The 22,362-nt window shown below is 37.1% G+C and overlaps 1 protein-coding gene across 5 annotated transcripts; it reads right to left on the reverse strand.

Moving 5' to 3' along the window:
* Positions 1–2,868: 2,868 nt before the first annotated feature.
* LOC149813453 (RNA polymerase sigma factor sigA-like) lies at positions 2,869–20,660 on the reverse strand. Of its 5 annotated transcripts, none has more exons than XM_089992337.1 (10): positions 20,512–20,660; positions 17,498–18,284; positions 16,672–16,870; positions 16,430–16,522; positions 9,834–9,962; positions 9,507–9,560; positions 9,329–9,406; positions 9,164–9,226; positions 7,413–7,525; positions 6,582–7,022 (listed from the first exon to the last, which is right to left on the reverse strand). In XM_089992337.1, the coding sequence occupies exons 2-10, from the start codon at positions 18,184–18,186 to the stop codon at positions 6,914–6,916; spliced, it is 1,527 nt and encodes a 508-aa protein (XP_089848463.1). In that variant the 5' UTR covers positions 18,187–18,284; positions 20,512–20,660; the 3' UTR covers positions 6,582–6,913. The 5 variants fall into 5 exon arrangements, with proteins under 5 accessions (XP_089848467.1, XP_089848463.1, XP_089848465.1 ...); XM_089992339.1 differs by having other exon boundaries at positions 17,498–18,197; positions 20,512–20,543; XM_089992338.1 differs by lacking the exon at positions 20,512–20,660 and adding an exon at positions 20,362–20,500.
* Positions 20,661–22,362: the final 1,702 nt, after the last annotated feature.

Below are 22,362 nucleotides of genomic sequence, written 5' to 3' on the forward strand. Positions count from 1 at the left end.
GAGGAAAGTGTTTTCCCAGGGGAGAGGCGTGACCCCATTTTCGTAAGCAAAAGAGGATTTTTGCAAGCCCACCGCGTCTTTCTCCACGGGGCATTTGTTTCGCCCTCATTGAGAAAGTGACTCTTTCGTCCGAAAGAAGCTAAAACAAATAGCCCCTAAATGCAAAATCATCATTTTCTTACTAAAACGGGGTCTGACCTCCCACATGAGGAAGCACTTTCCTGCATGGGCATCCCTTTCACAAGGAAATGCTTTCTTTTTCATGAGAGAAAGACTCATTTTACTTCCCATCGTGACAGAAATTGCATTTGAAAAAAATGTGTTATTATCAATGTTGATAAACAATAAGGAAACACACATCCTGAATTGTCCCAAGATAGATAGGCTTGAAGGGAACCATCAACTGTTTTTTTAAATCGCATCCATGAGAGTTGGGAAGGGCCTCAAGTTAGCTTACACACTCAAGAATGGGGAAGGGAGGTTCTTGAGAGCAGGGGTCACCTTAACGCACATCCAAACAAGGCCCACATTTGTAATGAAAATAATGGATTGTAAAGGCCTAGCTTTTTTTTTCTCCAAGGGGACGCCCAGTCTTTCATTGAGTTCATCGAGTTTTTTGACACTAGGAATGCACAGCCAACTCTCTAATATGAGGTGCAGTTTCTCCAGGTAGGTAAGAGAGAGAGAGAGCACCTATTGAGACTTTTTTCAATTTATAACCCCAAGAAACCGCACCGGGCACGGAGACCTGGTCCCCCTGGCTCAACCTGCCATACCTGTGGTCAACGTGTCTGCATAAACTCCGAGGCTAGGACCTCGCCCCTGAGGCCTATGATGGGCGTTGGCTTGCGGGGAGGGGAGATGCCCATAGGAAGCGAACCTTGACCACTGGGATAGTGGCTAAGGCCCCACCCTACTATGACAACCCCCTAGGCGCAGCACCTATTGGGACAAACACATGAAACAAGACGATTCGTGGTTTGGTTCCACAACAGAGTGTGGATGATGGATGATCATCGTTTTTGCCTATTCAGGGTGCCAACGGGTTGAACCAACTTACATCAAAACCATATCCAACTTTGAGGTGCTGGTACCAACTCTGAGTCCAGGTTCAACAGATCTAGCTTTTGCAATAGCAGATTAAAACCTGGATATAAATAGAATAAACCAGACCTGATGAAGTATTAACTATGCCATTATTTTGAGGATTAATCATGAATCAAGTCGGTCATTATGGTTTAAAATATTCTTAAGGCAAATGCAAGTTCATATCCTAGTGCAAAGGAGTTAATGCATTTGAAAAAAATAGCAGCTACCACCTAGGTGGTAGTTATCAAATCCATTCTTTAGTGCAAATATAAAGGGGGTGACCACCTCACTTCTCATTTCAAATTTATAAACTCCCACCCTAACTACCAGTTTCCAAACGTCCACCGCCAATGCATTAATTAACTTTCATCCCAGCTATCATGTTTCTAAACAGTAAATCCTTCGGTTCTGAGCAAATAGCTAATCAAACCTATTCAGTTATGACCAAACTATGGTTGTATCTGATCTGAGTTGGATCTCAATTACATGATGCTCGACACATTGACAGGCCGAACCGCAACTAGCAATGTCTAAAACCATAGAAAGCAGACTTTAAAAGAAGAATAATTAGAGACTTAAATCCCCACAAGTTTGTGATACATGTTAAATCCACTTGGTAGGTATTCGGAATTGGGTTAGGTTGGATCTAGTAGATGCATAGATTGGATGACATCTGATGGGTCCCATAGAATTCGCCAAATCCTCGAGCATGTTTGCTTAGACTTTTGTGTTTGCAACCTTTTAAGCATGACTAGCCATGCAAAGACTCGATCTAGGAGTAGGGCCAGGCTTCCAGATCAAACTGGCAGGGAATAGAGACATACCCCATTTTTGGGCCAGCCATCGGCAGGCAAATGGACAGTCAGTTTTTCCCTTTTTTCTGTTTTTTTTTTCTGTTTTAGGCTGTTGGACCAATTTTGGATTGGTGAATGGCAGGAAAATGACTTACCTCATTTTTTTCTTTTTCTTTTATAGTTTTTTTACATTCCAGCCACACTGACCGGCACCCTTTTTTCTTCTTTTAGTTTTTGGTGACCAAAAACCTAGAAACTAAGTTTTTGATTATTCAAATTAGTTTTTGGCAAACCAGGTTTCTCAAAATCCAGGTTTTACCTCTCATTGAAACGGCCCCTTACTGAACGAATCGCTTCATTCAACAAAAAAAACAAAATTTCATTATTCTTTATGCTTTCTACAGCTATCCCCTTTTTCTTTCAGAGAAAAAGAAAAAGCAACTCTTTCTGTAGTTGCATCTTATCCTTCTAGACCTTCAAACTACTCGTAGCTCAAAATGACTCCTGCTATTCACAAGAACTTGCGTAGGATTCCTTTGGATTTCTTCTCCAAAGGAATCAGGTGGAAATCTAGATCAGTTAGGCGTAAAGTAAAAACAGGCTCAATTGAACCAGGTAAATTTTGGTTTATCCAAATAACTTTGACTGGTCTTGAAGGAACAACAGCACAGTTTCCTCAACCAGGTATATGACTGGTCATTCAAATGCATACAAATGATTCATTTTGATTAAGCAAAATTGAATTTCATTCACTATACCTCCATTTCAACGCTCTTTTTGGAGTTTAAACCAAATGCAGTTGAATATGGCTTCTGAAATTTACAAAATTTTGTCAAGGATTGCACAAGCTTTGTTGTCAGCAAAGCGTGTCACAATCTACCAGTCATGGCAACAGATAAAAGCAGTTTAACTAACCAATGCATAAATCAAAACCCAGTAAGAAGAAACTATTGCTACGTCAAATACTAAATTTAAGTGGAATCAAGTTAAAAAGCTAGGGAACTGCATTAGAAAGTCACAACAGGCATACATGGGATTAGTGCACAAAGGAAAAGATAGCAGAAGCTAACAGTTTACTTACACTACAAGAACTAGCATCAACAACCAGCTAAATTCTTCTGTTTTTTTTTTCCTTTTCTTTGGAGTAGCCAAAGATTCTAAACACGCCCCTCCAAAAGGCAATCGAGCGATACATTGCCTCTTTTCAGAAGGCTCTCCACATTCTTAGGTGGCTTTAGGCCTAGGCGATCAGCTCGTTCCCAGCGCTCGAGTCTGCTTATTCCAAGGCATGGTCCATAGCTCATGTCCAGATCAAACTGCCTAAGAATTTCCTCCTTCTCATCAAAATCATCTGTGAATCAAAGATGACAATTATGGTTCTACGCGTCTAGCAAACAAAATTACACATAATAGTTACTATGAGAATAATAACATCTCATTATGTTTGATAGATCTTTATACAAACGAATTGGTTTCATCATAGAGGCATAAACAGATTGGGCTCAAGTCTGATCACATTACAGAAGTGTTACATTCTGTGTAGGACTGTCTAAACACCAGTGGTTTTGGAAATTGTGAGATGTCGAAAACCATGGCCGACACTCTCAAGGGGGCATCACCCACTACCAATAATTGGCCTTGTTGCTGCCAAAAAACCGTGGTAACTGTTAAGAAACCACAAGCAAAACGAAACCAAAACACGGCAATAAAGAGGATAGGAAACAAAAGAAGAAAAACACAGAATATACGTGGTTCGGTTTATGACCTGTCCACAGGCAAAAGATTGGTTACAGAGATGTCACAAGCTCTCTGTTAAAACCCTTGAGAAAACCCAACACACCCAAAACTTTCATAACCCTTTCCAAGAAGAAAACGATTTCCCAATTACACAAGAAAACTCCTAGTTGCTAATTGAGAGAAATTGAAAAATTAGAAAGGAGCCACAAAACCTCCATTTTTATTCATGGAGCGAAGCGGGTCCATAATTCAAAGCACACGTAACAGTAACAAACCCTTTTGCGCATATGCCCTTGGTTCAAAAAAAGATTGAGCAATTTTAAACCCAGTTTTGCCAAACAAAACGCGTCCTTTTAACCGGCGTTGCATTGGCTGCAAACGAGCAAGGTGATAACAATCACGACATGAAATGGTACCCACAAAAAAAATATATATATCACAGAAAATATAGAAGCCGAGTGTGTCCACAAACATCTACAAGCTCATTCTTGGGATTTCTTGGCAAGAGAAAACCTGTCAATAAAATAAAAGTTCCTTTTTCGGGGAAAATATCTAGAACATCTCAGTACATTTATTACTAAAGTACAAGAAACAAGAAACTTGCAAAAGACAATCATGATATAAAAGCGATAATGTAGCATTAGTATTGTGATTTACTAAAATGAGCGATATTTTGATTTTTTCTCGCGATTCATTTGAGATTTTAACGGCTTTTGAATTTCTTCCACATATCGCTTACTAAGGTTATAAGTCAGCGAAAGCATCATTCTTTGCAAAACATTCAAATCCCAAAATCAAGAGAGAGAACCCTAACCTTTTAAGTCTAGGGATCCGCCGGAGGACGTGACTAAGGACGGTGGTTGTGGAGAAGGGGCCCCCAAACTGACTCCTTGCTTAGACTTTGATGCTTTTGAAGCCGAAGAAGAAGATTTGCCGATGCTGCTGCCCTTACTCTGCTTGTAGTAACTCTTCATACCTCCCCCTCGAGACGCCATCTCTCTCTCTCTCTCTCTCTCTCTCTCTCTCTCGGTTTGAAACTTTGAATTTTGTCCCCCTTATGAGAAGTGTGAGGTTAGGGATGCCATCGGATCGGGTTTGAGCCATATATCCGATCCATCAGTTTCAGCAACGCTGCTCGTGACTTGTGTACAGTAGGGCTGCACAACTAGCCTACCTATCTCGGGCTCGCCTCGGGCTCAACCCCGTTTAAGATCAGTTAGAATCGTCAAAAAAAGAAAAGAGTCAAGGGCTCAAGCTCGGTGCACATAAACGAGCCGAGCATGAACATGCAACCCAGCTCGGATAACATTGATAAAGCCAGATTAAGCTCGGCTCACATAGTCTTTTTTGAAAGAGAGCTCGGCTCACAGTCATATAAAGATATTAGATTCATATACGTATATAGCTTTTCCATTGCTGTACACGACTCGAGCCGATCACAGACAATTATCTGGGTTTGACTCGTAATAAACGTATTATATATATATATATATATATATATATATATATATATATATATATATATATATATATATATATATATATATATATATATATATATATATATATATGTATATATTGGAGTGTTGATGTTGAAGTGTTTGGCTTGCAAACAATGAGTTTAAAGTTAAAATATTATTATTTAGAGCATTAAAGCAATGTATTTATCTTGTAAATGAGTCAGTTTGAGCATCGTAGAAGCAAATATTGCCCTTTGTTCAGTTCGTTCAAATCGCTTATCAACCCTATGCATATGCCTCACATACTTCTCCATCAAGAAAGATATGCAGCGAAGACTAAAAATATAACCAACCGATCCATTACATTGTAATATGATGGGATTGGATATAACTGGCAAATTCCCCCTTTTTATATGCAAGAGCCACTGCCATCCATAATCGGTGTTTAATACAAGCTTTGTCTAAACATAGAGTTTGTCATTCAAATCAAGCTACTCAAAAGCGAATCAAATTCGGCCCTTCCACGATACTCCTTTCCGCATTTTACCTTCAATACATCATTGCTTAATTAATAAAAACCTTACTCCACGGTATCCAACTGTCAATCAGACCTGTTTTTGTTGGTTTGCTTTGATCATAGAATGCATTCTTGGAATTTTGTTCACCCAAGGAACTGTTATGTTACAAAAATCATGGAATAATTACTCATGCTGATTGTTATTATTAATACTATAATATCACTTGTTTGAGACTACAAGAGTGCTGCTCATCTGGTATGGACGACTCGCGAACATCACCAAGTTGATGGAATGTCACGAGTATGCATCATTTGCCGAAGCTAGGTGAAGTCACCCGGTGGATAAGGGAGACCTAGAGTTCTTTTTTTTTTTATAGCCAAGCTGGGGTTAGGCAGACCCCTGTCAGTTCATTGATAAAAAAGAATCATATACAAAAAGAGCCTTTATAACAGAGGGAGCCAAGACCTAAAGCTTTTTTTTTTTTTGAAAGGCGAGCTGGGGTTAGGCAGACCTCATGTCACAGAGGGATTCGAACCTGGGCCTTCAGCTTGGCACAGGACCCCGCCTAGCACATCGAATACCTCCTCTTAAGACCCATGTGGCAGAAGGATTCGAACCGAGACCTAGAGTTTTAGACCAATGAACTCTGTGAGTGAAGTGGCGCTTTCCCAGCTATCCAAACAAAAAATATCCATGTTCGAAACAAGCTTGTGGGCGATATAGAGCCTGTATTGGGTGCGTAGACTTGTGTCAATTTGGATTATCAACTGGCCAAATTTGATGGGTAAAGCCCAGCACAATCACCGTTTGTTCATGATGGGCCTTGAATGAATCAGATTAACTTGTTTTAATTCGAAAAGTGACTTGTTCAGAGTCACCAAAGAAGAAAGTTCCCCTCTCGCCTGACTGAGTTGCTAGAAGCAAACCAACTTAACAGCTGCTCGATCAGTTTCACTTGGTAGCCATTCAAGGATGAGTTTCACTTTTAGGGAAGAAAAAAAGGACCCGTAATGATGTAGATATCTTTACATAATACAAAAAATTTCTATTTTACAGGCATATAGCCAGTTTTGCTGCTCTTTACCATACAAATTCTAATATAACTTTTCCGTTTTTTGTCCTCCAATTCTCCAAACCTATATTATCATCAATATCAGCATTGTCACTTAAGTTCCTGCAGATAGCTATTGGATCAAGTTCGTGTTTTGCCAGTAACCTTTCTTTTCATTCACCTAAAGGTGAATAAGCCGGAGGTGTGCTATATACAGCCGTTAAATAATCACTTTGATACACAAAGATGAAAAGTTATACCCAATTAATGTTTAATCAGCATAGCCTCCAGCCTCCGCTTTCTAGCTGCAAGCTTCAGTTTCTCCAGAGCAACAAGCCCTACTTGTCTGACTCGCTCTCTTGATAGTCCAATCCTGAAGAAAACCAATGTCCACCAATAAAGGATGGAACCAAGTTATGAAATTATTATCTAATAACAACATAATAGTTTGTATTTGTTCTATGCATAAATCTAAAACTACATAAGCATGCAACTAAGATCCCTTATCTACTTCTATATGTTATTCACCATTTCCAATTACTACTTGGTTTAGAAGTTGTGGTAATTGTGATGGACAGTAACTATTAAACCTTAGATGATTTAGAGCAGAAATCTCTGGATTAGTTGTGGAATTAAACCGATCCAGGACATATCTTAGTCACAGTCAATCTATGTTCCTGGTTTGTTGCTTAAAATAGCACCTAAAAAGCAGTTATGTTGAACAGAGTGTATCAGCTCCAATCATAGATTAGCATATACTCACTGTTTGCTAATATCCTCCCAGGTATGACATTGTCTATCCAATCCATAGTAAAGTCGCACTATATCCTGCTCCCGTTCTACAAGTGTCGAACTGATAAGCTTGTTAACTTCATCCTGCAGCAACAGTAGGAATCATTTCCAGCTGCAAACATAAATTTGTCTATAAAACCATGCAACCTTTAGCATAGTAATGCTATTTTAACAAAGAACATACTAGATACCAGTGATCAGAGGATTTCCATTGTTCTCTAAAATTGCCATGATTTTTTTTGTTTTTGAAAGGGATCCACGTGGTTTATTGTAGATCTTTTCACTGGTAATAGTAGTCAGAGAAATGGTAGCAAAACAGTGGATGTGGTGATGGACGTACTCTGAGTCTACAGTGACATGAAACATTTGTAATCGATGGCGGATGGAGGCAGTAGATGTGAGGCAATTGCGGTAAACTGTAAACACTCATTTTGAAACGAGAGGATCAGAGTGGTAGGACACATTGTTCAAAGTGATGATACTATGAGATAAATGGTAGCAGTGGCATTGAAAATGAGTTTGGCAGAAATAACATTGAGACGAGGACAGAAGGCAGTGGAGACAGTAGGTGGGGACATCAGGATGTAAGATGGGAGGGATTTGTTTTGGAGTGATTTATGTTTTATGGAGTTGCTGTGATGACCATTTATATGGAAATTGAGGAAGCTTACTTTTAACAAAGAATCAATCAGCCAGAAATTAGTAAAACAGTGTTTCATGAAAATAAGTTGTTTTCTGGAGATCATCACCAAGCTTTTATTCAACCACTAAAAGTGCTTTCACATGTTGACATTGAGGCTTGGATGAATAAGCTGTAGAAGATTTCATCAAATAAAAGGACAATAAAGGCTCATGAAAACTAAATCGTTGTAAGTTTGTCAAAGCTGCACATTAAAGATGATGACCTGACTTAGGACATGGGGCTTGATCCATTGAGCAGACGGGTTTCCTAAATATCATCTGTGAGGTTCCAGACTAGAGTCATTGTCTAGTTGATCAATACATTATAAATTTGAGACATATCAACTCATGTTTGTAGCAACATTCCATCAGTCAAATCCAGGCTGTTAATTCTTAACATAAAGGAAAATTACTTAGAGTGCAAAAAATCATAGTTACCGAAGGCTCCCTTAGGGATGGGGAAGTGCGCTTTCAAAGTGGGAAGTGCCACGCTTCCCATGAAGAGGGGGAAGCATGGAGAAACTCGCTTTCCATGTAATGGGAAGCGCACTTCTCAACTTGCTTCCCACTCACTTCCTCTTTGTTTCCCCCTCGTTTCCCACTTGCTTCCCCCTTTTTTCCCCCACTTTCTTTTTTGTTTTTTGTGTTCATGCTAATACTTTTTTTTTGCTTCCCCCTAGTTTTATTCACGTTTTCTTTTTTTCACTTCTCACACGCTTCCACAATCGCTCCCAAAACAAATCCTGCTTATCGCTTCATGCTACTTTTTAACACTTGCTGCCCCACTTTCGCTAGCATCACTTCCTGGTAACTATGCAAAAAAGCTTCTACCTTATTTCTTTAAAACATTGAAACAACTTCTGAAAAGGTTTTGCGGCAACACTACTTTTCATCCCAATATATTATCTATAGTATACTCCTGAATTTCTGACAGGAAAATTTGTAAAAGATTATGGAAACCAAGTGGGTATTCAACTTTAAAATATAGAATCCATAAATTTTTCATAAAAAAACATTCCTAATTGTGGGATGCATGTTTACCTTCAGAGACCATTCTTCTACCCCGTGCCATGGGTTGTTTGCAAGATTAGTATCTGCAATGTACTACAAAAAAATATACTAACTAATCAGCAAAACACACACCAGGTATATAGCATAAGCAGATTCAGGCAGTGAAAAGAAAATTGCAAGAGTCCATTGACTTACACTATGGAAAGTCTCTCCAGGAAGACCATTCAATGATGGAAATGCATCCCTATCAAGCGAGAAGACCTTATTGATTGCCTGGAAGGACAATTTTATTATAAGAGAAGTTAAAAAAATACAATACTTGGCTCATGTTAATTAACTCTGATCAGGTATTCCTAGAGGTCACAGTTGATACCTCCGTAGCATTAGTGACTTTCTTTGTTGACATGTTCAAACTTTCTGCTATTGTCTGGAAGAATAAAAAATCAATTATAAGGAAAAATATGCACATCGATAAAAAACCATCCGAGAGTGGACACATTTTATCTGGTATTCTACAGTCTTAAAAGAGCTTCAATAAAACCAGATAGGAGTGTGTTACCAAAATTGAGAGGCATCTAATACACGTGCAAGAGCAAGTTTAAGAGTGTGTCAAAAACAAAAACTTTTAAGAGGAAGAAAAATAGAATAAGAAATGTGTTTTTTTCCAAACTGCAGCTCCATACTTGAAATCTTGACTTACCTCTACAGAAGGTGTTAACCCCTTCTCCTTTAGTCTTGTCTTAGCATTCCGGATTAAGTTTAATCTTTCATGCAAATGGGTAGGCAATCTTAGTGTCCTTGAGTTCTCAATCATCGCTCTTGAAACTCCCTGAAAATATGAAACATAAGACAGCATGAGCTTCTGCATTGACCTTTCAAATTTGTCATCTTATCTTATGTAACATTTCATTTACTCGTCTGCATGTGTGAGATCACTGGTGTCTCACCACAATACTTGATGTTGGAGAGCATTGCGCCAATTGACTATGTCATTTCCAATACGATATATTTAGAGCACTAGCCCAGTAGGATTCGAGCTGCATCCCTCCATGAGATGTCTCACATGATATAAATAAAGGAAAACTGCCCAACAATTTCTCCTTTATATGTGGGTGTGCTGTTGGTTATCCCCTTTACTATGATTTTCAGGGAGCAAGACAACAAAAAGATAAACAAGAGCTTTTTCACTTCTTTTTTTTCAATAATGGAGACCTCGCCCAAAATTTTATTCCCAGTTGGCAATCAGCCTTTTACACCATTTTTTTTTCTCAAGAAAACCTATTTGGTCTTTATTTCATGAAGCCATAATAAGCATGGTTATGCCGCTGGAATGAAATTTAACTCTTAACTATGAAAGTGGCATAGGGCCATCGCTCTTGCTTCCAGTATATTTTCAAATTATAATAACTGTTTTCGCAGATGCTTATGCCATTCTCTCTTCCATTGCATATAATCAAGAAATTCTTACCATACCATAAGAGATGAGGATTAAAGAGATGAAAATTGGTCTCCATATAGGAATCATCATCCATCAGTCATTGTCTCAGGAAAACAGGAAAGTTTGGGATGAACTAGTTGCAATTACAAGCTCTCTCTATTAACAATAAGATTATGGATGTTCTTAGTGCGCTTAGAGGCAAAATACAAAATTCAAATCCCTTCCATTATTTCTTATCATGTCTTATCACATTTTCTGACAAATTTTGTCCTATTCTTTTAACCATGACACCAGTTCATCTACATCAAACCCATTGCCTTCAGCTCTTACATATGCAGCAAATGACTAATATTCAATCTGCTTTTCAGAAAAGAAAAATATATAATTTTGGGAAAAGAAGTAAATCAATCTTATTTTGACCCAGAATAGTTCTAACTCTTAAAAAATTAATAATTCAATTACACAAAAGCTAGTCTTCAGATCTTTCAATAGCTTCAATCCATCTTCTGAAAGCATGTCATACACTTGGTTACTTCTTCATCCCAAGAATAACACAATAATAGATGCAAGTACCACACTTTGTTGCCAAAAAAAGGTCATTTTGTTAAGATAAATGTAGTTTTGTGTTGTATTTATCGAGGTATGCTTAAGTATACTTATCGATGGTTCCTTTGTATTTGTAATTCTTTGTATTCTTTTTTGTATTTTACGTATATCCTTGGTATACCTATTAGGTATTTAGTCTTTAGATTAAGTATACTCAATGTATACTTGTAGGGGTAGAATAGGAATTTTCATTTATATTTTTGTTTTTTGTTTTTTGTTTTTTGTTTTTTGTTTTTTGTTTTTTGTTTTTTGTTTTTTGTTTTTTGTTTTTTGTTTTTTGTTTTTTGTTTTTTGTTTTTTGTTTTTTGTTTTTTGTTTTTTGGTTTGTCATTATTTAATGACTAATATTTGTATTTTTGTATTTTTCTTTTTTGTCAAACTGTTTTAACCAGCTAGTCATTAGGATAGTCCTCTTTTTTTCTCTTTCTCACTCTCTTATATAAAGAGAGAGAGAGAGAGAGAAAGAGAGAGAGAGAGAGTAGGTGAGAGAGGATGGATGTATATTGAGTGTGTGCATGAGTATTGTGGTGAAAATTTTCTTGTTTATTTTTTGTGTTTATTTCACATCAATAAAATATTTATCTTTTTTTATATCTTGTTCCATCTCTTGTATTTGCATTACTTATTCTATCTAGCAAAATGCATTTGGATTTCATCTATGTTGTTATTTTTAAGTTTCTTGTGTCTCGGGCTCCATGTCATTTCATGACATGGTATCAAAGCCAAGAAAATCTTTCTTGGTATTTTTTTTTGGGGGTCTTGGGATTCTTTGGTTCGAGTTTGTGCTTCATGAAGGAATCGTGATCAATTTATGGCTTGGATTCAAGGGAGATCTTGATCCGGTATGTATATATTAAATCTTTATAGTTATTTAGGGGTTATTTTTAAAACTTTTAAATGTTTTTCAAAGTTATTTAAGTATTGTCCTTTTCTTGGATTTAATTGCATTCAAATTTGTGCTAATTTAAAATTTTATTAAATATTTTAAGGTTTATAATATTTATTTGATTTTGTGAAATACATGTGTGTGATTTTATGAGATCCAATTTGAATCTTAGGTTTTCAACTCTTTATTTAATGTGTTCGTGTGTGATCTAGTATTCTTGAGCATGTGTTTTCTTATTACTTTTATGGCACTTAGATGCTTTATTTGAGTACCTCATAGTTATAAATGTCAAAGCATGTCTTCTTTGTGTATGACTTTAAATTCATGTTATTCTTTTGAGGGTTGTGATCTTTTGTTAAGGGGCTTGAGGCTAATCCTTGTTGGCATGAGTTAGAAACTTGTGGAATTTGTATGGCTGCATACTAATCAAATTATCTTGTGTGATCACCTTAATTGATAATGTATAATGTTGTGAGATTTTTGTATATGCATAAGGATATTTTCATGCGTGAGCACTTTATAATACTTGGTCATATCATGAGATTTTGATATATTTTTTTCATACAGGACATGCTTTCTTATGAAAGACCATATTGTTACCCTGGTTAGATTAGTAATACACGCTCTTGTATTGAGTATTAGGCATTCTTGCTTGTATCTTAACATGCATTAGATCTATAGGATCATATTGTGATGTGTGTTCTTCGGATATTATAATATGTCGTTCTTCATGCATACCGTGTGTATTTGTGAGAATTAATAAACTTAATAAGTAATGCCTTCTTCGTGCCCTTGGTGGCTCATTTGAGCACGCTTGTGCTTTTCTTCATGACTTGAGTGCTTCTATTGCCCTTGTGTGGCTTGCATGTTTTTGCCCTAATGGCACTGTGATTATTTCACTATTGGTTATTTCCCTCGTTATTGTGGAGCCAGAGATGTTTGTTGGTTGGGGGTAAGTTGTGTGCACCTCGTTATTTTGTCGGTTTATGAGTGTAGTGTTGGCACTCGATTTGGTTACAATTGTCAGTTGTTTGATCTCTGGTTTTTTGAGTGTGTTGTATCACTCATTTGCTTATTTGGCCCTTGTTATTATGTTGGATGCTTGTATTGATTTTTATCTATGATGGCTAAATTGTTAGCTTGTGACCATGTTGGTTCCTATGAGTAAATCTCATAATATTGCAAAATTTATTATTGTCTTGGTTTGAATATTCTTTTTAAAATTTCTTTTTTTTGTTGACATTAGTTTGTTTTCATTACAACATTTCTATTGCTTTTCACTCTCTTATTTGAGTGAGTTTTTTCTTTAGACAAGGTATTTTGTTTATCAGTTTTACAACCATTTGTGAGGCGAGGTGTGTGCATTTGTTGTGGTTGTAGATGGTGTTTATTGTGAGGTTAGATAGCCGGTATTGTCAGTCATTGGTATGGTTATTGCTTACATTAATTTTTTATCTTTTATCCTATGTGCTAATGCACTCAGATTTCGAGGTTGTTGAGTTGGAGGTCAATGAGGTGATTGCTTGTGGTGACCAAACTATTGTTAGTATTTGCAAAAACCTTGTCTCTTTTTATGATATTAAAATTTGTTGTATGTGGGATTTTTAAAATCTCTTTATGTCTTCAGCTGCTCTTTTGTCCTTGCATGGAAAATAGTTATTTTTAAATTTTTTTTCATGCATTATTATGTGCATTAAATATTCTTTAATTACATGTTGGATATATATTTTGAGGGGATTTGTTTTATGTTGATTATCTTGCAAGCATTTTTGTATGAATTTATTTAATTCATCTTTTATTGTGAGCGCTTTTGAGCTTTTACATTTTATATGCATGTTGTCGTGTTTGCTTAGTATAATTGATGGTTTGTACCTTCATTTAAAATGCCTATCTAAGCAATTGGGATATTATTTATGCACTATTGTTAGTTTATGCTTAATATGTGATTGTCTTTCAGACTTTGTTGATTAAATCCTCTTATAATTAATATTTGTGTTTTCTGAAAAAATATGTTGATTTTGTAGTTATGATTATTTAATTAAGATTTCTTAAAATTGTTTTTGAGGTATGCTCCTTGTATCTATCTTAATAGCTATTGTCTTGTTTGAATAGTAACTACTTTTTCTAAATTCTTAAAATAATTGTTTTAAAATATTTTTCTTGTTACTTATCTAATTTATTGTCTAGTTTATTTTCTAAATTTCATGTGTTTTTTGTTCCGTATATAACTTTACTATATATATATATTTTTTGTGTCATAATCCTTTTGTTGTAGTTGATGTTTCATGTTGCAGGAACCTAGAGAAGTCATGGATTGAGTTAAGGCGCCTTGAATGAAATTTATTAATGATGATTGAAGTTGTTCAAGATCTCATCTAGATGTTTATGCAAGCATTTGAAGACCCATCCATATCTTATTGTTGCAAACATTTGGTTACTTACCATAAGTTTGAGGGGGGGTTGATAAGATAAATGTAGTTTTGTGTTGTATTTACCAAGGTATACTTAGGTATATTTATCGGTGCTTCCTTTGTATTTGTATCTATCATTCAAAAGTATTGAGAAATTGATGGAGATGTAAATCATAGGATAAAGGTTGGGTGGATGAAACGGAAAAGTGCAACTGGAGTGTTGTGCGATCGTAGAATGCCATTAAGGTTGAAGGGAAAGTTTTATAGGACGACTATTAGGCCCGCTTTATTATATGGTACGGAATGTTGGGCTGTCAAGAGACATCATATTCAAAAAATGAGTGTAGCTAAGATGCGTATGCTTAGATGGATGTGTGGAAATACAATAAAAGATAAGATTCGGAACGAGGAGATACATAAGAAGGTAGGCGTTGCATCCATTGAAAATAAGATGAGAGAGAATCGATTACGGTGGTTTGGACATATTCGGCGAAGGCCTAATGATGCTCCAATTAGAAGAATGAAAAAATGGGAAAATATATTAGTTAAAAGAGGTCAGGGTAGGCCTAGGAAGACTTGGATGGAGATGATAGGAAAGGATATGAATGCTTTGAACCTCACCGAGGACGAAATGATTGGAGGAGAAGGATTCATGTGGAAGACCCAGAATGATTTTCTTTTTTGGTTCATATCGCCGACCCCAATTGTTTTGGGATGAAGGCGTAGTAGTTGTTGTTGTTCCTTTGTATTTGTAATTCTTCATATTCTTTTTTGTATTTTAGGTATATCCTTGGTATACCTATTAGATATTTAGTCTTTAGATTCAGTATACTGAATGTATACTTGTAGGGGTAGAATAAGAATTTTCACTTGAATTTTTGTTTTTTAGTCATTATTTAATGACTAATATTTTTATTTTTATTTTTTCCTTTTTTTGGTCAAACTGTTTTGACCAGCTAGCCGTTAGACCAGTACTCTATTATTCTCTTTCTCGCTCTCTTACATAAAGAGAGAGAGAGAGAGTATGCATGTAGGTGAGAGAGGATGGATGTATACTGAGTGTGTGTGCATGAGTATTGTAGTGAGGTTTTTCTTGTATATTTTTTGTGTTTATTTCACATCAATAAAATATTTATTTATTTTTATATCTTGTTTCATCTCTTGTATTTGCATGGCTTATTGTATCTAGCCAAATGCATTTGGATTTCATCTATGTTGTTATGTTTAAGTTTCTTCTGTTTCGGGTTCCATGCCATTTCATGACACATTCACCTCATAGAAACAAGATCATTCAAAGAGGTCTCCCACAATGGCCAAATGGGCCAGACAATGAATGCTGGACTACTTTCCACAAGAACTAGACAGATTCTTGTTCTAAATCCAAAAAACAGCAGTGCTATCAGAGTCCAACAAGTATAAAACTACACGAGGTCAAATAACGGCAGATAGACTAATTGAACGATCCAAAGCTCAATTCACCATTGAAGGCTATCTTCATGAGAATTTCTTGGACATTTTTTGCTCTGAAGACTTCAAAAGGAAATGTCATTAAAGAAAAATAAAGGGTAAAAAAGAGGAAAAAATGAACTAAACAGCAAACAAAACAATAAAGATGCAATAATTACTATGAAAGGTTGTTGAAAGAATTACAAACCTACATGAAAAAACTACAATGTCAGTAATGTGAACTACACAGCTATTTAAATGCAACATTGGAAGTAATAATCATGTGCTGACCCTGAGGAACAAATTGCCAAACTGGAAATAATCCATAGCTAGAAGGCAGCAGACTTGGGATCTGTTTTCTGGATAACATATGAGTGATGCCAGTAACATAAGGTTTTCATGCTCATCATTTTTCAATGGCATTTTAGACTAGATGTTAATGTATAATGACTTTAATATCTTTTATAATTGTTGTTTACTAAACTTTCATAAAGAAAAGGCTGCTTTACCTGACGTATCCACCAATAAACATATGTTGAGATCCTGAAACCCTTTGAGGAGTCAAATTTCTCAACGCCACGCAGTAAACCAATCAAACCACCCTACACAAATAAAAGGACACATCAATGAGACAAGTGACTCTGAATTAATTCCTAAAGTATTTGTATATGTCGGAGAGATGCTCACTAAAAAAATAAGAAATGGATCAATAAATACAGTAGAGCTGAAAAACAATGGATGAAGGGAAAACCTGAATCAGGTCAGCCATTTCAGTTCCCATGTTGCCAAACTTTTGTGCAATGGACATAACAAGACGAACATTACTCATTGTTAGTTTGTCTCGTGCCAAAGAACTCTCAATCATTTTTAAGTGTAGTTCAGCACAAGATATCTTCAAGGAAGACGCCATCTGTTCATCAGAAGGCTCAAATCCCAATCTCTCTTTCAACCTGAAATAGCAACCATCTGACTTCAATAAAGTCGGGAGTCAAAAAGAAATTATTTGATTTTATTTTTTTCAAGTACGTTAAAAATAAATGAATCTAAATCCAACATGTACAGTGGCTCCAATAGAATAAACAAAAAAGGACATCATCCACTAGTGCTAACTTTATAGCATGAATGTGTCCATAAGAAAAAATTCCAAGACCTAGTGATACATCCCACAAGATGCAGAACTATAATAGACTTTGCACGATAATGGATTCTTTCTTCAGCAGGTTTATGGATACATGAACAGGGCAAACTTTTAGTACCCTAAGATTTTCTCAGAGCATGGATCAGATGCAAAATTGGGAAACAAACAAGACATCCACTTCCATTTTTCGATCATGTTGCATACAATAAAATTTTTTATAAACTTGCCAAAGCTCTTACAAGAGCTTCATTTGCTTCCCCTTCCCATAAACATTTAAAGACTATAAATTAGACTAAGGTATGCATTACTACTTCAAGAGATCAAAGAGAGTCCACAAACTTGCAAACAATTTTTTTTTCTTTTGTTTTTCTACCAAGACATAAGATTGCCGTTTCGCAAATGTTTTGCATAAACTTTTTCTAAGAAAATGTTCATTCACCTCTGCCTGTGTTTTTCAAGATGTATACCAGCCTTGATCTTCTCTGATAGGTGAACAACTTCAGCATGGGTAAGCAAACACTCATTTAATATACCCTTTGCATAGCCTTTTACATGATTCTGTAGCAGCTCCGGGATGATATTAGAACCAACCTGCCTCCTTTTATTTGTATGCACCTTACTGACAGTTTGATTTTGTGACTTCCTCCTTAAATTTGTTCTACGCTGACGTGCAGACAAACCCGAACTAGTCACGTCCACTTTTTTGCGGTTCTCTCTTGATACATCATTTGTCCTTGGGTGTTCAAATGAAAGATTCCATTGCTTTTCCAGCATAGACTTCTGGAGAAGTGTGAAGACTTCGAATGTGAATTCAATATCCACTTCTGCATCCTGTTCCAAGAAATCCGAACTGTGGAAGCATGTATCTGTGGTCGAATAAACAGATTGCATATCAGAATGTTCTTTAAGAGACTTCACTGACTGTATGTGCTGACCAGATGGAAAACTGGAGCTGAATCTGGATGACTTCTTTGAAACAATGACATTCTTCTGAGAAGATGCAGAAAACTGTGTGACCCCATGATCATGAATGGGGAAAAACTTGTCCGCTAGGTCAAGAGTAAAAAATGAAGAACTTAGAAGCCTCTTCCCTGTGCTTAGTCCAATAACTGCCGCTGTAGCCATCATGAAGATTTTCACTGAGAGTCATTACAGAAAATGAACTTCATTATGAACTGAGAAAGCAACTGTCTACTAGTGTGCAGGTATTTCTTGTGGCAAAGCTTCTGCATGTCACAATAAGATTACTGATCAGCAATTAACTGAGAGAGTACAGAAATAAACGGGAGAAAAACAAAGAAATACACACAATAAGCAACAGGATTATTTCTCTGATTTTGTAAGAAACTTTTACAAACATTAATGATTTGAACTGATGTTAAATATTCAAAAATCGTTCTTATCTAATGGTTTATCGTAGTTTTAGATGTGTTTTGATCGTAAACCACCTTTAAACAGATAATGAATGATAACAACAATAAACACATAATGAACTCACAACAGACTTGCAATGAGAGGAAGAGACCTGAAACTGTAGGTCTTTAAGACATTGCACTGTAAATTTACAACTAGGGAGTGGCTATAGACACAATGGTATATTTATGATGGTTCTCAAAATGAATCATCCATACTACTTTCCTTCATATTTTTCTCTTTGTAACTTTCCTGGTACCCATCAGGAAGTAAATTAAGGGTTGGCCTGAAACTCGACAGCTTGTTAACCATAAATTACCCATGGCATGGAACACAAGCATGCAAAAACACATCTTTCAAACTTGCAATTGCTTTTATGGGAGAAATATGTTCAATTGACTTGTGTGCCTAAAGAGATAAAATCTGATATGATTATAGCTGCAAATGGTTATGTAAAAAGGATGGAATATCAAATTATCAAGAAATTTATTTCCCTTTTTATTCTACGAATATCAAACATGCATATTTGTATACCATTAGCTGCTTGAATCTTTTGAGTAATCCTTGGTATATCTGGGATTTGCATGACATTTGGTAATTCATAGAACATGAAGGCTAATTCCAATTTCAAGTTTATTTCATTGTTAAATATCAGTCTTTCATCCACAAGCATGAACCATAGTCTCAGAAAAATCTGCAAGGATCCAAACAGGACATGGGGACTTCTTGGTAGATCATGATATTGCTCTATGTTTGCAAACAACTATTTTGAACTTAGCCAAAGGTGCTTTAGATGCATGTGGTTTTTCTTTCATGCCATACAAAGGACATTTTGGATATAGCAAAACCTTTGATAGTCCAGGGTGAGGCAGATTTTTCTATAATAGGCAAAATTTATAAGAGGTTAACATAAATCTCCAATAGGAAGAAGAGATAATACATGCATAAGCTGTAAAAATGTATTTCCCCTAATGCTAGGACAATGAAATAAGAGCTATGTAAATATTTGGTAGTTTTTGGCCTCAGAAACATAAAGATAAGATAAAAAAAATTGCAGCCTCGCTTTGCTCTTTGAGAAAACACATTTAACCAAAAGGGAGAAAAAGAAGAAAGCTATAACAAATAACAACATACAGCACCCTTAGACAAGAAAAGGGGAATTTTATGAAAGATGAGAAGTTTTGAAAAGTCTTAACCAGAAGAAGATTAAAGAATTCTTGCAGCCAGCCTCTACCAAACACAGATCTGTCGTTGATACAGAACAAAGTTCTGCGTTATCTGTTGCTAATACAAGAACAAAGTTCTCTGTATCAGAGAGGACAAAGAGAGAATTGATGACAAAAGGAACCGAAAGCAACTAAATGTTTCACAGTTAGACAATGGTACCAACCAAACTGAATTCAACTACAAATCTCCCAAAAAATAGGCTAAAAATGGCACCACCAGCAGCCGCAGTACCGACAGAAAACAAGTGAAAGATGCAACCTCCCCTCCTTATAAGCATGCCTTTTAACATAGCGCAGCAAGCAAAAAAAAAAAGCAAATTCGTTTATGCGGATAGAGACGCACACTCACATAATCAATCTTACAAAGAAGAAAGAACAAAGAAGAAAAAGAAAAGAATGTGTGTGCTTGGATTAAGAATTGCAGTTTGGATCAGAGTTGCGAAAACAGCAATTCTTAATCCGATCATCCAAAAGAGCAATCAATCGGGCAATCAATTTACTATATTCAACAAGAACGAAAAAATGAAAAAACAGAAGAATGGGACTGTTACAACAATTCAACAACAATAACAAGAGATCCGATTCATCGATCTCAGCGTTCCCACTGCATCAACAAATGAGCTTCACATTGAACCAGAGAAATTTGCAATAAAGAAGAAGATACCAAATAATTACGATGGGAGCCGTCGATTGAGCTCAGAAGCACGGATCATAAGGAAGAAAATAAGATCAATCCTCCACCATTAGGTCAATCCAGAACAAAAAACAATAACAACAAACAAAAGACTGAGAACTTTGCTTTAGTCGTATTTACCTCCGAAAAGAGAACTCGATCTCGTCGGAAATTAAAAAAAAAAAGTTCAAAGAACCCCGCTCATATCAGAGAGCGACAGGGAAGGGGGGGGGGGAGGGGAGAGGATATGGTGAGTTGGATGGTTGGTGGTTAGCGAGAGAGCGTGTGTGATATTTGGTGGGGGGATCGTCGAGTGGTTCTGGTGAGATCGTGCGCGCGCGCGATCCCACCTTCTGTTTGTCTGACCGGCCTTGCGCTTATCGACGAGACCCCTTTCCTTTGCCACGTGTCCATCGCTGTCCGCCGAGGTCCCCTCCGCCGCCGCATTTCCCTATGGGATCACCAGACAGGGGTGGCAAAATCTGACACGACCCGCCAACCCGCTTCTTAACCGGGTTCGGGTTCGGGTTTGGCTTAAACAGGTTCGTGTCATAAATGGGTCGACCCGCCTAACCCTTTTATTAAAGGGGTCGGGTTCATGTTAGGGGTATGCCAACCCGCCAACCCGATTGACCTGTTTAATAAACAGGTTAGGCGGGCGGATCAACCCGTTTACCCAAACCCGATCCGCCAACCCATTTACCCGACCCCGACCCGTCCGCCAACCCGTTTACTCATACCCGACCTACCAACCCGTTTACCTGAACCCGACCCACCAACCCATTTACCCGACCTGACCCGTTTATTAAACGGGTTAACCGTGTTGTGTCGGGTTACCCGTTTAATAAATGGGTCGGGTTCGTGTTTGCCACAACTGACCCATTTAATAAACGGGTCGGGTTTGTGTTGAGGTATGATGACCCGCCAACCCGACCCGATTGCCACCCCTACCTGCCTCGCATTGGTTCGAGACGCGATTTAACCGAGACTCACCAGGTAATCAAAATTTTAGGGTTGGAGAGGGAAGCAGATCAGGTCATGCTGAACATGAGCATTTTTTCTCATGCTGACATCGTGGCCATCCGATTTGCATTTTAAAAAGCTCAAAAGTCAACAAAACCACGTGGCATTCATCCAAAATGCAAACAGACGGCTACGATGTCGGCATGAGCAAAAACGTGCATGTTCAGCATGACCCGATATCATTCCATTGGGGAGGGGGTTGAAAATAATAATGCGTTTGAGGTGGTAGCTAAGAATAAAAAGGATCCTTTCCATTCGACCCTAGCAGTCCAACTGAAGCATATGGATCAATCCACATTCAGGTGAAAATGTGAATCAGTACTAGCCATTGATTGGACCTTCGGGTCAGGTATAAAACTTCACAAATTATACTCGGGTCCATATATTTATCGAACCTTCGGGTTCAGACTGAGGTCTTAATTGGGTCTTTCTTATTTGTTACCATATCCGAACTCTATAGGATTTGGTTTGAGTCGGGTCCGAGTAAACCATACCCATTGACACCCCTAATTGTGGTGGATGGTGGTAGGGACAATGGGCGGCAGCCCTATGGTGGTTGACTGCAAGGGGAAGAAGGGGAATGGAAGAGGAGGGTGCCTGGTTCTCTAATGGGGGCAGAGGGCAATGCCCTAACAAGAAGAAAGGAAGTGGGAAAGAAAGGGGTGAGGAACGCTCAACCTCTCACTTTCAACTTTATTAGTAAGGCAAGTCTGGATTTGGGATCTGACTTGTATGGTTCTCTTATGGTCTTGGATCCAGTTCTCTTTAGATAATTGACTCAAAACATAAAAAGAAACTACCCTAAACCCACATACACCCTCTGATGGCTCAAATGGATCCTAACCGGCCATCAGATCTAAACCTAAAAATAAAATTAAAAATAAAAAATATCACAAAGATTAAAATTTAAAAATCTAATTACGCTAAAAATTCGATCTTCGACAACATGTGTTTGAAAACATGCTCAAA

The sequence above is a fragment of the Nuphar pumila genome, chromosome 16 (genome assembly GCF_984573655.1).
Source record: "Nuphar pumila chromosome 16, dmNupPumi1.hap1.1, whole genome shotgun sequence".
Lineage (NCBI taxonomy): Eukaryota > Viridiplantae > Streptophyta > Magnoliopsida > Nymphaeales > Nymphaeaceae > Nuphar > Nuphar pumila.